Source organism: Gorilla gorilla, chromosome 10 (assembly GCF_029281585.2).
Source record: "Gorilla gorilla gorilla isolate KB3781 chromosome 10, NHGRI_mGorGor1-v2.1_pri, whole genome shotgun sequence".
In the NCBI taxonomy this organism is placed as follows: Eukaryota; Metazoa; Chordata; class Mammalia; order Primates; family Hominidae; genus Gorilla; species Gorilla gorilla.
This window is the reverse complement of record NC_073234.2, coordinates 131,388,867-131,405,201: the sequence shown is the minus strand read 5'-3', so window position 1 is coordinate 131,405,201 and position 16,335 is coordinate 131,388,867. Positions and strand designations below refer to the sequence as shown.

At 39.4% G+C, this 16,335-nt stretch overlaps 1 protein-coding gene across 3 annotated transcripts in view; it reads left to right on the top strand.

Annotated features, from left to right (window-relative positions):
• The window catches only part of MED13L (mediator complex subunit 13L), a 319,550-nt gene that overhangs the window by 273,317 nt on the left and 29,898 nt on the right, over positions 1 to 16,335 (top strand). For 2 of the 3 annotated variants that reach the window (XM_031016664.3, XM_004053954.5), the window contains exons 14-17: positions 1,842 to 1,941; positions 7,731 to 7,951; positions 8,280 to 8,485; positions 13,005 to 13,942. In XM_031016664.3, coding sequence (XP_030872524.1) covers positions 1,842 to 1,941; positions 7,731 to 7,951; positions 8,280 to 8,485; positions 13,005 to 13,942 — 1,465 coding nt within the window. The remainder of the gene's footprint in view (positions 1 to 1,841; positions 1,942 to 7,730; positions 7,952 to 8,279; positions 8,486 to 13,004; positions 13,943 to 16,335) is intronic. The other variant, XM_031016665.3, reaches the window with a different exon arrangement.

The window sequence follows — 16,335 nt, the reverse complement described above, 5'->3', positions numbered from 1 at the left end:
AATCTAAAGTTGCTGGACAGTCAGATACGAAGTGACCAAGTGATGGGGAGCAGTGTTTAAGTTAAGGCTTGAAAGTTAAGTAGGAAACATTTCTAAAACCCATTCAAACTTTAAAATAAAATGTATCTAACAGATATTATACACCATTACTGTTATAAGTACTTAGAAGATGAGATCATAATGGTCTGGAAGAATGGATTGTACTTGAAATATGGAAAGACGGGGTCATTGAGAGGAAGGGGGGAGGGGCATTAGTTTAAGTGTGGAATGAGCCTTGATTAAACAACAGAAATGAACTAGATTAGCTTTCAGGGATAAGGAACAGACCATTGGTCTGTTTTTTTGGATGATTAGAGACTGATAGGTCTAGGAAAGTTTTGGATTTTAAACTTTACTAATATGTGTTCCTCTGAGGGCTGCTGAGTATAGAACTGAACTGGCAGAAGGGCTATTTTTTTTTCCAGTCTGATATGCAGAAAGCAGGAGTCCTCTAATCTGGTAACTTTTGTTGGATTGGAACACTAGAATCTGAATTTTTTATACAGTGGCCACATGAAGGAAAAGGACATGACAATGTGAAAAACTCTGGTAGAAGAAATGACTCATTTCTTCATTGCTCATCCAGGCATTGAATTTGACTATCCACCGGAGGCCAAGTGCTGCCTGGGTTTGGTTTTAAAGATACAGAGGGTTAGGATAGGTGCTTTGGCAATGGTGATGGGAATCCAATATGAAAAGAAAAGGAGGTACAAGTCAAAGGAGGAGAAAGAAAGGAACAGAGTAAGCATTTTGGAGTGGCCTGCCTGATCTGTTCATGACCACCATCCTGGTAATTGTTTCTGCTCTGGGCCACTGAACTTATTCTTTGTGTAAATTATGAATTACTATTAAGCTTAATGAAGAAATGTTTAACTGTTGGGAATATACTTTTAGTAATATTAACATGAAAAGGAGAATTGGACATTTTCAATCAAATTTTCATTTCTCTGAGTGTTTTTGCTTTACTCTGATTTTTAGTCTGGCATTTAATCACATGAGTGGTTTACCTTAGAATATATTGCTAATTCATCTTACTACTTGTAAATGGAGTTGGGAGGCTGTTGGCTGAGTTGTCATCTCATGTGTCTTTGAATTTAATTTTAATTTTACATTTCAGTGTTGTGACATTGTATAAGTATAAATAAATAAAAGGCCTTCTATTTGTAAAAATCATTTTTTGCTTTATTTTATATTTTATTTTAATTCATCACCAGTTCATTTAATGTTAAAGATAATCTTGCCCAGTAATGCACTTGGTTTGTTTTTGAATAACAGATCAGAGAAAAACCTTCTGAATATTTCAATAATTTTACAAAATAAGGTTATTTTTGGTGAAGATAAATAGTAACTATAAAAATAGGTACAGAAGATACATAGTTTGTTGTGATAAATGCAAAAAAAAAAAAATAATTGGAGGGCTTGAGATTATGCCTTTTAGCTGCTTGCTTCCAAGTATAAGGGAAACCAGACCAATTGTCAGTTACTACTGGAGGCACCACCCTAATGTAACACTGTGTCCCTGAAAATTGACTTGGGAGGGAAGAATTGCTTAAGGCCTGCAAGCTCTCCTTTGATGGCGCAATCTGCCCTCACAAGATCCATGAAAAAAATTCACTGTTTCTTACACTTGATAAGCTTGTAACCATCTCCTTTGTTTCACTATCTGTTGGTATTTCTAGAGGTTCACCTGGTAAACGCTTCTACCAAGAGGCATCTACCAATAGGCATACATTAGGAAATATTTGAATGCTGCCCTACTTACATACACGTCACTCTGTTTTAATAACATCATCTGTTCTTAGGCTGTATCACCTGCTCTGCGCTCATCAAAAATGCCTGCAGTTGGGACAGAAGACCGACCTCTTGGGAAGGATGGAAGAGCTGCTGTTCCTTATCCACCAAGTAGGTAGAGAAACTTGACTGAGCCATTGTGGCTCACTGCCTGTAACTTAGATATAATATTCTCATACTCAGTGGTGCTTTATCTTTATCTGAAATTCCCCTTCCTTTTGACAGAATTCTAACTGTGAATTAAAACCTATATAAATTGGTGTTCTGAGATGGCAGGCAGCTAATCATAAAGAAACCATCTTAATTTGAATTCCTTTCCTTTGTTTTCCAGTTAAGAATTAGCTTTTTATAGCTTAAAATGTAGAAAAACGTGTTTTAGGTTTGTTTTTCTAATAGTCCTTTCCTAGTAGAATAAATGCTGCACAAGTGATTTTTCAAACTGATACTCTATTATAAGACTGTGTAAAATGTTTCTGTTTTTATAAATGTAATTCACTCAAGGATATTGGATATTTGATTTCAGTGGTCCTTTTCAAGATGCATACTAAAGTTTTTGTGTTTCCTTTTGAGATCAACTAGTTTTACCATATATGCTGACAAAGAGATGAACCTCTTTTTTTTGAGTATATTCTTTGCCCTAAGAAACCAAATTATTCTACAAGAGGAAAAAAAGTCAGGGTAGCTTATGTGGATACTCTGAAGCAGAAACATAATTCCATTGCAAATCATTCTTTAACACCTTCTCATTAACTTCAGCTGGTAATGAGAACAAATTGAGGGGAAAAACCACCATGTCATAGGGATGAGTCAAAAAGCTTTATGAACCTATAAATGTAGTGCTGATTTACTCAAATCTAGAAGTTGGGAAGTATACAGAGATTGGATTTTGACAGCTTTAGTGGATCCATAGCTTTTTAAAATATGCAAAGCTTTCTCAAGCATGACATGGGTGAAAATGAATAATGATAGCCAGCCCGTTGCTGTAGTTTTTTTAGTTAAACATTTTTCTTGTTTTATTATTCTGCACTGCAGAATTTCACAAACATGGAACTTCACAGATTAAAAGAAACAGTATTAAAATAGATATATGCAGGTCAGATGAGTGAGTTTTTCCTCTTTTGAATCCATTGATCCTTTACCCTTTTTGACATGACGTGATGCGTAGTGATGTGAAATGTTAGAATGTCTGATAACTCAGCCAAGGCTTTTCACTCGCAGACATCCTGCTAGTTAGCAGCATTGCCCAGTGAAGTATATTGTGTGCTCTATCCTTTCTCTCATTTCTATCCAAAAAAGAATTATTTCAAAAAGAAGCTACTCAAAATTCAAAATTTTATGATAAAGTGCACGTTATAAAAACGAATCAATATGAAATGTAGCACAGAATATTAACACCAGGAAAACCCAGATATGCAAGAATACAGAGGATCGTTTTAATGTGTACAAAGCATATATATAAATGTGTATTCGTGAGAGCATATGTATTTGTGGGATGGGGTGGGGGAGTGAGGGGAACACACAGTATTTCCTCCCAAGAAATGACAATGAAAATAGCCTGGCAAAATATTTTAATCTCAGCAATAGATTTTTGGGCATTGCGGTGGGAAGACAAATGTATTATAAAAGTTAATGTCTAGCCTGTAATCCCAGCACTTTGGGAGCCCAAGGTGAGCAGATTACTTGAGGTCAGGAGTTGGAGACCAACCTGGCCAACGTGGTGAAACCCCATCTCTACTTAAAATACAAAACTTGGCACCACATGGTGGTGTGCACCTCGAATCCCAGCTACTCGGGAGGCTGAGGCAGGAGAATCACTTGAACCCAGGAGGCGGAGGTTGCAGTGAGCCGAGATAGCACCACTGCACTCCAGCCTCGGCGACAGAGCAAGACTCCGTCTCAAAAAACAGAAACAAAACAAAATTAATGTCTAAACAACACTGTCCAGTAGAAACACAAGGGAAGCCACAAATGAGAGCCACATGTGCAATTTCACATTTTCTAGTGGCTATTTAAAAAAAGAGATTAATTTTAATAATATACAGTATTTTATTTCAGTATCCAAAATGTTATTTTTACATGTAATTAGTATAAAATTATTGCAGTATTTCACTTTTTTTATAAAAATGTAATATATAATGGTTGTACATATTTTACTTTTTTTTTGGTATGAAGTTTTGGGAATACAGTGTATGTTTTACACATGCAACCCATATCTATTTGGTCAAGCCCCATTTTGGGTGCTCAGTAGCCACCTGTGGCCAGTGGATATTGTGTTGGAAAGCATAGGTTCCTCATTATTCATTTGTGAATGTAATGCTGAAGACGGCAACAAACAGTGACAAATAGGTTTACTTTATTATCAAGTTTATGTTAAGGTAGTATTGTGTTATAGTAAAAACATGTTTTTATTAGGTTTTATTATTAACCACTTTCTTACAAATTTTCTTATTTGAAAGCACATCAGTTTAAAGTATGAGTCTTTGAATAGACAAAAGGAAAGAGTTGGATTTTGGGGTTGGTTCATTTGTTTATTTTCCAAGAGTTCTTACGGTTTGGAAGGGACTTGGGCATGTGCTCTGGGGTGAGGAGAACACTAAGAAATCAGCAATGCTGCTTTGTTGGAGGTCTTCCATCCTGTGCATGAATACATAAAGTGCTGGGCAGGAGCAGGTGGGTGTCTTATGAGTTCCCGCTGAAGTGCAGAGATAGGCAGGATGGGAGTAAGCAGAGCACTGTGGGCAGTACAGCTCACCTCCAGTCCGTCCTGGTGGCTGTTTCCACCCTTGCTTTAGCCGTTTTCTGGGAAGAAAATTGAAGAGACAAATCATGTTTCTATTTTGGAGGACCAGAGTGTTTCTTGGAGTCTGTGTGTTCTTTCTGCTTTACCCACTTCGAGTTCGGTTCCCTTTGGTCATCTCAAAATTTCTTTAGGGTCATATATTTTCAGAAAGTCCCGTAACTTGACAGTGGTTCCATCTTTTTCCAATCCAGGTTTGGGAGGGAGAATTAATTTGTACTGACTTCATCATTTGCTGAATGTTTAGATGTTTGCAGCAAAGTGTTCACTTCTGAGCATACATTATCTCAATATGCACAAAAAATATGAAGTAGATATTTTTCCCATTTTATGGATTAGGAAATTGAAGCGAGACAGACTGAGTCTTCCTTAAGAATATCTGATAGTAACAACGATAAAGACCACTTTATAAAGTGACTCTCTTGGAGGTAGAATTTCATCCCTGCTTTTTTGTGTGTTCTCTGTTTACCTTTGCTAAAATTAACAGGGTGGCTGAGGCTTTGAAAACTGAGATATATGCGTGCGTTCAGGAAGATCAAAGAAGTCAGCTAACACTAAGTGGGTGGAAATGCCTTTGTTATGTTTCTTAGAGGAAATGTAAAAACAAATTTAATAGAACTATTTTTTTTTTTTTTGCAAAATCTTGTGTCATAGTCAGGATACTTGTAAGAAAGGCTATGTTTAAGCTCATCCTTTTAACTTAAAGAGAATTTATACAATTTCTGTACTTCACAAAGAGCTACACTGGCTATTAAGATTTATGGCAATGTGACTTTGAAGATTTTATGAAGCAGAATTATGTTTTAAAATATAACTCAAATTATATTACAGTTTTGTAGTAGCTGTTCTTTGGCTTGAGAGGAGGAATAGGGACTAAAGGTTAAAGGCGATGGATTTATTTCAAGCGTAGATGAACTTTTTTTTTTTTTTTTTGAGACATTGTCTTGCTCTTTCACCGAGGCTGGATTGCAGTGGCGAGATCTCGGCTCACTGCAATCTCTGCCACCTCAGTTGAAGAGATTCTTGTGCCTCAGCCTCCCGCCAGCATGCCTAGCTAATTTTTGTATTTATTTAATAGAGACAGGATTTTGCCATATTGCCCAGACTGGTCTCAGATGATCTGCCTGACCTCAAATGATCTGCCTGCCTTGGCCTCCTAGAGTGCTGGGATTATAGGTGTGAGCCATCCCACCCGGCCTCCAGTGTAGACTAACTTTATATTAAAGATCTTGACTTTGTTTTAAAGAAAACTTACTGATCTGGTTCCTGCTACATTTTAAGTCCTGTTTTTCCACCTCAGAGTGTATCGGTTATGTAGCCTCTCAAATAGTTTTCTGCCAGTTTCTTGTTTGGCTTGGCTCATGTTTCTACGTCTATAAATTTTTAAGGTGCCTTGAAGATCAACTTGGAATTTTTAGTTTTTTCTTCTTCTTTTTTTTAGAAGCAGCAGGTACTTTTTTGTATAATGAAATCAGATATAGATTCCTATTATAGAAAATAAGTAGCAGTGGAGCATCGCTAATGGAAATGAATGTTGGAATTAACAACCCTGCTGATTGGCCTCTCCCTCTCCTTATTTTACAAATAACTCCACAGGCCAAGAGAGGCTAAATGATTTAGGATTATACAGTTGTTTCACTTAGAAACACGGTAAAGATTATGTAATCCAGAAGTTCTCACCTTTTCTTCTGCCTCCATATGCTGAGGTGTTTGAAAGCTTTCCTGTCCCCTCACAAACAAAGCAAAGCAAGTAGGCCCGTTGAGAGTTATCCATCTAGCCCTGCCTTCCCTGTTAGATGAAGGAACCAAAGCCCCAAGGGGGGAAGTGACCTGACCACAGCAGAGCTATGTCCCCAGCACCTGGACTGGGTAGCCGTGAGCACAGCATGGTACAGTTGCTCAGTGTTAATTTCTGATTCGGAGCTAGGAGTCAGATCTTAGTGATTCAGTGGTTATTATTGGTCTGTTTAAATCTTGAAGTTATAGGATAGGAAATTGGGACATTAAATCACTGATTTAAAAACCTGTGGCTCCAAACTTAAAAAATTTGCTGCATAGGCCACCCCCTAGTGGCCAAATTTTACAACTACAACTTTTCAATAGGTCTGCTTTTTAAGAATCAGTGCCTTAATGAACTACTGTAGTGATAATTTTTTACTACAGGTGTATTAAAGGAATTTTTTTTTTAAAGAAGGAGTTCAGAATCGCTGTTCTAAGTATTTCTTAAAAGAAACTTTGAAGTTTCATTTTAATATCTGTCTGGAAAAAATATGGGACTGTTTCCCCAAAAGAGCAGCTGTGAGTTTCCCCAAAAGAGCAGCTGTAAGTGTAGTGGATTTGTCAGACTAGCTGAGTAATCCTCTTATATATAAACCACAACTCTGGCTCCAAACAATTTTTATTTTTTGTAATATTTTATACATACTTGAAAGCAGGGATAGAACTTTAGTAGTGGTAACTATCTAATTGCTTCCACTTTCTGTTTAATTCCTCTCCTTAGACTTTTCAGGCAATCAGTTGTTGGAAGAAACATACAAGTTATGTAGACTTTGTTTACTTAATTAATGTGAAGCCAGACCATAAAGCATCAAGAAGTTAGTGATAAAGACCAAGAAAAGTCCAGGCACAGTGGCTCACACCTGCCATCCCAGCGCTTGGGGAGTACAAGGCAGGCGGGCCACTTGAGCCCAGGAGTTCGAGACCAGCCTTGGCAACATGGTGAAACCCTGTTTCTACCAAAAATACAAAAATTAGCCGGGCATGGTGGCACGTGCCTATAGTCCCAGCTACTTGGGAGGCTGAAGCACAAGAATTGCTTGAACGAGGGAGGCAGAGGTTACAGTGAGTCAAGATCAGGCCACTGCACTCCAGCCTGGGTGATACAGTGATACTTTGTCTCACGAAACAAAACAAGACCCAGAAAAAGATAATTCTCTGCTGATGGCCTTCTTCTTAGTCACTTCCATTATTAATATTCTTTTGTGAACTGATGTGATCATTTAATTAGCACTATTTTTGGTGCCAAAGAGTGCGCCTGGCTATAAGCTAGGACTTTTTAGAAGCCCTTCCTATTAAACAAAATTTTTTTATTTCTTATTTTTAGCAGTTGCAGACTTGCAAAGGATGTTTCCCACTCCACCATCTTTGGAACAGCATCCTGCATTTTCTCCTGTGATGAATTATAAAGATGGGATCAGCTCAGAGACAGTGACAGCATTAGGCATGATGGAGAGCCCTATGGTCAGTATGGTTTCAACACAACTCACAGAATTCAAAATGGAAGTGGAAGATGGATTAGGAAGTCCCAAGCCCGAGGAAATTAAGGTAGTTGTCAATATATTAACATTTCCAGGGCAGAGCAGTTTCCAAGTGGATTCACATACATCTGCTTTAAAATGGTATTGTCTGTGTGCCATATATACATAAGTTCCTAAGAATCCTTTTAATTAGAACATGAGGCACACCAGCGGGCATATTAAATAGTGTCTTCTGATTGATTTAACATTTCTGCATTAGCATTTTCTAATGATCATAGGAGAGAAATACTGAAATACGATCATTTTGGTTGCTGTTTTTATGATAGCACTATGCCACTGTGGTGTGTTCTACAGAGTTTACCAATATTAACACTGACCCCACTTTGTTGTCACAGGACTTTTCATATGTGCACAAAGTTCCATCCTTTCAACCTTTTGTGGGATCCTCCATGTTTGCTCCACTGAAGATGTTGCCGAGCCATTGTTTGCTACCTCTGAAGATACCTGATGCCTGTCTGTTTCGGCCTTCATGGGCAATTCCTCCTAAAATTGAACAACTGCCCATGCCCCCTGCAGCCACTTTCATTAGAGATGGCTACAAGTATGTATAGGGATTGTGTCATTTACTTGCCGTATTTGATGCAATTTTTATCTTAACTAAATGTTTGTTAAAAATGATGACAAGGTCCGGGCGCGGTGGCTCATGCCTGTAATCCCAGCACTTTGGGAGGCGGAGGCGGGCAGATCACTTGAGGTCAGGAGTTTGAGACCAGCCTGGCCAACATGGTGAAACCCCATCTCTACTAAAAATACAAAAAATTAGCTGGGCTTGGTGGCAGGAGTCTGTAATCCTAGCTACTCGGGAGGCTGAGGCAGGAGAATCGCTTGAACCCGGAAGGTGGAGGTTGCAGTGAGTCAAGATCGCGCTACTGCCCTCCAGCCTGGGCGACAGAGTGAGACTCTGTCTCAGAAAGAAAAAAAAAAAAAGAAAAAATGATGACAAGTAACATATCATTTGAAACTTTCCTTTATTGGTCGTTCATGTTTTTGTGCAAATTATTTTGTGCTGGAAAATGTGCATTATTTTCTAAATGAAATTTTGTATGCAGACAGTCCGTGACTTACAGTGGATTTACTCAGGAGTTTTTGACTTTTTGATGATGTAAAAGTAATACATGTTCAGGACATGCTGTACTTCGAGAACCCATACAACCGTTCTGTTTTTTACTTTCAGTACAGTATTTGATAAATTACACGAGATAGTCAGCACTTTATTGTAAAACAGGCTTTGAGTTAGATGATTTCCCCAATGGTAGGCCAACGTAAGTGTTCTGAATATGTTGAAGATAGGCTAGGGCCGGGTGCGGTGGCTCAAACCGTAATCCCAACACTTTGGGAGGCCGAGGTGGATGGATTGCTTGAGCTCAGGAGTTTGAGACCAGCCTGGGCAAATGACAAAACCCTGTCTCTACAAAAAATACAAAAATTTAGTTGGGCATGATGGTGTGTGTCTGTGACCCAGCTGCTTGGGAGGCTGAGGCAGGAGAATCACTTGAACTCACGAGGCGGAGGTTGCAGTGAGCCAAAATTGCACTACTGCACTCCAGCCTGGTCGACAGAGCGAGACTCTGTCACAAAAACAAACAGATAGGCTAAACAATGATGGAATCAGTTTTCCCTGTGATGAATAATTTCTTAATAAATAAAGTGATTTGAATGATAGAAAAGGCCACAAATCCAGATTTCTGCTGTGGTCAGGTAAGCAATATATAGATGAAATGGACAGGGTAAATGCAAAAGAGTTGGTACTACTGATGCTCAGCACCATTGTGCTGAGCTTAAGGAACCAGTAAAACAAATTTGTGGTCCAGCCTCAGCCTCTGGGCTGCAAGTTTGTGACCTTCTGTAAAATCATCCTGATGAAGTTAATTTTAATGTCGTAACAAGGCTTCCTGCTTGTGTATATAAAGTCAGTGTCAGAAAGAAAAACGGTGACAGAAGAGTACAGAGGAATCCTAGACTTAGGAAGCTACAGTTGCAGTATTATGAGACTGAAATTCCTGCCTTGCAAAAATTATATGCATGACCTTAAATGACCATTTTACCTGGGTCTTCCCTTTAAAATGGAGTAATCCTGCTCTGCCTCCCACACAGGACTTCCACAATGCTTCAACGACTAATGACTGTAGAAGTACCGTGGAAATAACAATGCACCAGCAGTAAAAAGAGTGTGCTGAAAAGCACCCTGAGCGCCTGGCTGGTGTGCTGCTGTTGTGCTCCGATTGTACTCTAGCTTACTCAGCTAGATCCTGGCACAACACACCTAGAACACCTTGGCGCATAAGGGGTTAGCTTAGCACGTACAGTTGCCAATAAATGACATAGCAGTTTTAAGAACCCATTCAGCAGTTTAATCTCTTTCATACATACAGGTTTCCCCAAAAAGGTCACATGCAAGCTTTTGCTGTATAATCGTTTAAATCATTTAGGTCATTATTTAGATCTATTACATCTTTCATTTGCCATCCCAAAGATTCTTTGTATTCTTAACTGGCTCTATTATACAACTTTATGTGATGAAGGTTTTGTTTTTGTTTTTGTTTTTGGGGGGGGGGGGTTTTTTGGAGACAGGGTCTCGCTCTGTCACCTGGGCTGGAGTACAGTGGCACAATCACAGCTCACTGCAGCCTTGACCTCCTGGGATCAAGTGACCCTCCCACATCAGCCTCCTGAGTAGCTGGGACTACAGGCACGTGCCACCACACCTAGCTAATTTTTATGAAATTTTGTTGTAGAGTTTGTGTCTCCCTGTGTTGCCGACGCTGGTCCTGAACTCCTGGGTTCAAGTGTTTCTCCTGCCTCGGCCTCCTAAAGTGTTGGGATTATAGGCATGAGCTACTGCACCTGGCATGAAGGTGATTCCTGTCTGCACTGTCCACTATGGCAGTCATCAGCTTCCTGCTACAGGTGTTGACCACTTGAAATGTGGCTAGTGAGACCAAGACTGAATTGTTTTATGTTAATTAATTTAAATTTAGGACATGGGGACTGGTGGCTACCTTATTGGACAGTATGTTTCCAGAGTATGTGTAATCCTGCTGTGGTCTCTGCTCGCCATCACCCTGGACTCCTCCTTTGTCACATGCAATACCCCTGCAATCATTTGCTTCATGTCTGCCATACTTGCTTATGAGCCACCTTTTGTTTCTCTTTTTCACTTTCGACTATCCAGCTTCTAGCGTAGGGTTGCTACTCGGTTCATTTTTATTAAATGGGAAAAATCAGATTACAAGATAAACCATTCTTTCTACCCAGGGAGCAATTTAATTCTTTAGGTTTTCAGTTAGTACTCATAGTTCCTTTTCTGATCTGAACTGCATAATAATTTTAGGGTTTTGTTGAACAGGAGAATTTGAAAGGAGTCCAATTAGAATAAAGATCGTTATTACACACTTAACTATTTTGGTCTCTAAGAGAGCAGTGATTGCCAATCAAGTTTTCTGGGTCATTTTTTTTTTTTATCTGTACTCAAAGATACCACTGTGCCTCATATTTAATATTTCTTTAGAGTGCCTGATTTGGACTTTTAGGCTGGTAGTTTAGGCATAGCTAGTTAAAAATCACAAGAAAATTATTTGAAGAGACATTTCTTTATGACGTGCTTCTTTCACATTATAAGTAACTGAATATGTAGTTTATTGGAGGAGCATTAGTTTAAGTACAGTATTAATATATATAAAAGAATATTAAAAATTTTTAAAAATATTCTTTTGATACCTTCTAAGTAGAAAGAATGGACTCATATGCTAATATACATATACATCTAAGAAAGTACAGTTGTCCCTTGGTATCCTTGGGGGATTGATTCCAGGACCCCCTCGGATACCAAAATCTGAAGATGCTCAAGTACCCTATATAAAATGGCAGAGTATTTCCTTGTAATTTACACAAATCCCTCTGTATACCTTAAGTCATCTCTGGATTACTTGTAATGCCTAATACAATGTAAATGCTATATAAATGTTGTACTTTACTGTTTTGATTTGTATTTTTTAACTGTTGTTTTTTTTTTAATTGTTGTATTTTTATTTTGATTTTCCATCTGTATATGGCTGAATCCACAGATGTGGAACCTGTGGCTATAGAGGGCCAACTGTATATCAAGAAAATGTTTTATGATAATGAAACAGCAGAACCTTGCAGACAGTGTTTTCTGCCTAGCTGTTCCAAAAAGAAGTCACTGCTTATGAGAAAGTAGATAACATAGCCCAGTCAGTCTTGGGCAACTAAAATAATTACACTATATGCAATGCATACCATATTGAAAAGTGAAAAATGAAGTGCTTACCACCCCACAGAAAGCTGCTGGAAGCTGGAAACTCTGATACAGTATGTGTACTTCTGTGCAACCACCTAATTAATACTGAGGCCTCTTAGCCGCATATGTAATATTTCTATCAGTTGTAGTATAGTACTGGTAAATGGGCTACCTAAAATATAATTCCCTCATGGTCACTCATTACTATAAAAATGTAAGCCTAGATAGGGCTGCATTTTGAAAATTAGAAAAATGTTAAATTTTCATGTGTATTTGATTATAACTACTTTGATATGATATATAGATTATAGCCTCAGAGAACAAGTACACTGGCAGACTTTCAATTTCAAAAAAAAAAATGACAAAAATGTAATTGCAAATTAGATGGAAATTTCATCCTCTGGTCCTCTAGCTAATTTAGTGTCTGCACTTATGGTTGAAGTTCCATTTAGTAGTTACAACTTTTCAAATTACATTGACCAAACCCAGTACCATGTTTTCTTATAAAAATAGTAAAAGGTCCTTCAAGAGGTTAGGAAGAGGATGCTTATATGTGGAATAAGTAGAAGGAAAGTGCTGTGTTGAATTATTCTTCATACCTTACTTGCTTCTTCTCTACACACTGCACTGACCTTTGTATCTTTTTTTTTTTTTTAAGAGAAAATTAAATATACCATTGTATCCCAGTGATAGCAGAAACAAATGATAAGAAATACACAGTACATGGCTGGGGTGATCGTGTGTCTGGTTCAGCATCTGTGACATGCTGCCCTTCCTCACTTGGTGCCTTCTCTTTTTGTAGTAACGTGCCTAGTGTTGGGAGCCTAGCAGATCCAGACTATCTGAACACACCACAGATGAACACACCTGTGACGCTGAACAGCACTGCCCCAGCCAGCAATAGTGGGGCAGGAGTCCTACCATCTCCAGCAACCCCTCGCTTCTCTGTCCCCACACCACGAACCCCCAGGACCCCAAGAACTCCCAGAGGTGGGGGCACTGCCAGTGGTCAAGGGTCTGTTAAGTATGATAGCACCGATCAAGGATCACCAGCCTCCACCCCCTCTACTACACGGCCCCTCAACTCTGTGGAGCCTGCCACCATGCAGCCAATTCCCGAAGCCCACAGCCTCTATGTTACCCTGATTCTCTCCGATTCCGTGATGAATATCTTTAAAGACAGAAACTTTGACAGCTGTTGCATCTGTGCCTGCAACATGAACATCAAAGGGGCGGATGTCGGGCTTTACATCCCCGATTCTTCCAATGAGGACCAGTACCGCTGTACCTGTGGGTTTAGTGCGATTATGAACCGCAAACTTGGCTACAATTCAGGACTCTTCCTTGAAGATGAGTTGGATATTTTTGGGAAGAATTCTGATATTGGTCAGGCTGCAGAGAGGCGCTTAATGATGTGTCAGTCCACCTTCCTTCCTCAGGTGGAAGGAACCAAAAAACCCCAGGAGCCACCCATAAGCCTTCTCCTCCTCCTCCAGAATCAACACACACAACCTTTTGCTTCACTGAATTTCCTGGACTACATTTCCTCTAACAATCGCCAAACTCTTCCCTGTGTAAGCTGGAGTTATGACCGGGTGCAAGCAGATAATAACGATTACTGGACGGAATGCTTTAATGCGTTGGAGCAGGGGCGGCAGTATGTGGATAACCCCACTGGTGGAAAAGTGGACGAAGCTCTGGTGAGAAGTGCCACTGTGCACTCTTGGCCTCACAGCAATGGTAGGTGTCCCAGAACACAAATTTACTTTGAGGAGAATCTTGGTATGATCATAACTTAAAAGCTTTCTTTACTGTATTTGACAAAAAATTTTAATTTCATGTCTTTAGGGGGAAAAAAAAGAACCTAAACTGAGAGCTGTATTGATTTTATCCTAAACTTAAGGACTGGGAGAATGTTTTATATTGAAATGCCTTTGGAGAAGAGTAATTGTTTTCTGAAATTTTCCTCTTGTAACTCATAAGTAAGCAGTCTATGTTGGGAACCTGTGACTGCTGAGTATCAGAGTCGTCAGGAGCTTACAGACTGATAATTTGCACACTCTTGCATGCTTAAATCCACCATTCTTCCAGATCAAGTTTCCAAGGAACCTCTTCCATGAAGCCTTCTAGCCATTTCCAGAGTCTCTTCTCCCTTCTCTGTTTCCCCCCTTTGTTGTATCACTTACAACAAAATCACATTTTACTTTGCGTTGTGGTTACTGGGGCATATAACTGGTTGTATTATTAAAAGCTCCAGTGAAGTTGGGCTGTAAGAGTGCCAAGCATCTTGCTGTTTCCTTTTCTTATTCATTCACTGCCTAAACTGCAGTGCATCATGGGGGATAAAATGGTTACTGAAAGAAACAATGCACTTACCCTCATGGACTTTCTAATCTATTCTGGAAGTGGACATCAATTAAATAATTACAGAAGTACACATATTATTACAACCCATTTTATAAGTGATAAAAGCATGGGATAGAGGAGGCACTCTAGGCTGAAGGTCAGAGAAGACTTCGTTGTAGAAGTAGTAACATTTGCTCAGAGATCTCAATGATGAGTACACATTAACTGAGGAAGGAGAATGGGGAGCGAGGCATGTGTCCCAGACAGGAGGTGCTGCAAGTGGGAAGGCCCTTGGTTGTATGGAGCTTGGGGCCTTTAGAAACTGAAGCGAGGTTAGAAGCATGCAGGGGCTAGATTACAGTGACTCTTTAGAGGCATGCTAGGGGTTGGGTCTTCCTGCAAAAAGCAATACAAAGTCATTGAAAGGTTTTAAGAAGAAGCACTGATGTCAGATTTGTGTAGTTAAAAAGGAAAAATAACAATGTGCACTGGCTGTAATTCTGGGTATGGATTAGAAAGTGGCAGGACTGGATTTGGGGAGACAAGGAGGTTATTGAGGAAGACCTAGTAAGAAACAATAGCTTGCCTTAGTGTCCTTGTGAAGAGGGTGGAGAAGAAATATTATTGCAGGACTCAATAGTGAGTTGAGTTTTGGGGATAAGGGAAAGAGAGATGTTGAGGAGTCCCAGATTGGTTACTTGTATACCTGGATAGTCGGTGGTGTTCAAAGATAAGACTAAATCTGGAGAGAAAGTTTATAAATTGAGTTGTGGAAGTTTGGAAGTTTTAAAGATCCCTTTTGATATATCCAGGTAGAGATATCAAGTAGACTCTTGGGCCTTTTGCTCAGGGAAGAGGGAGTGGTTGGCATATAGGTGATAACTTCAATTAAGGGGGCACAGATGAGCTCATTGAGGAGGAGGAGAAAAGTATAGACTGAGAAGAGGACCTAGTAGAGCTTAGCTACATTCTGACGGGTATAGGTGAGGCAGAGAAGCGTGAGCCTATCAAGCAGAGAAGGAAGAACCATAGAGGGGGCTTTTGGAAGCCAGGGGTAGCCAGTGTTTCAAGAAAGAGGAAGTGATCGACAGGCATTAAAATGCAAGTGAAGATTTTAAGATAAGGATTAAACGTGTCTTCTGACCGTGGTGAGAGCTGTTTCTGTAGAGTGGTGGGAGCAGAGGCCAGACTGGAAGGGTTGTGTGAATGATGTGCGAACCCTGCTTCTGAACAACTCTCAGTCTTGCAGGGAAGAAAGTTATATAAGCTTCTTAAGTACAGTTTGAAATCTGAAGTAATTAAAAATATGTCCAGAGGTCAGTAGAGTATGGGGAGTGATGGGTATTTTCTGACTAGGCCAATCAAGGAAGCTTTCATGGAGGTAGAGATGACTAAGAAAGCATTAAAGGGTTACGCTCATTTGTATAACTGCTTAGGTTCAAGCACAGTGCCTTATACTTAAGCAGACCCTTAATCAGTTTCTACTGAATGAATTTATGAAGTGAAGAAAATGCAGCCTTTCCCCTAAAGAAATGTGGATGATCAGCTTGGGTGAGTCCTTTTACTAGATAGGCCTTCGGACAGAAAAGCAGTCTGTGTGCATGAATCAGTGGTGTCATCTTTCAGGATGAAAAATAAGACATTTTATTGGAGGGGAGGTCTGGGTTTCAAATTTTAAGATGCCTAAAAGTACCAGATAATGTAAATGAATGCGATGGGAGACAGATTTGCAAAAGGTAATGCCTTAAGCTGTCTTTTCAAAACTCACTTTCTATTTTGCAGGCACA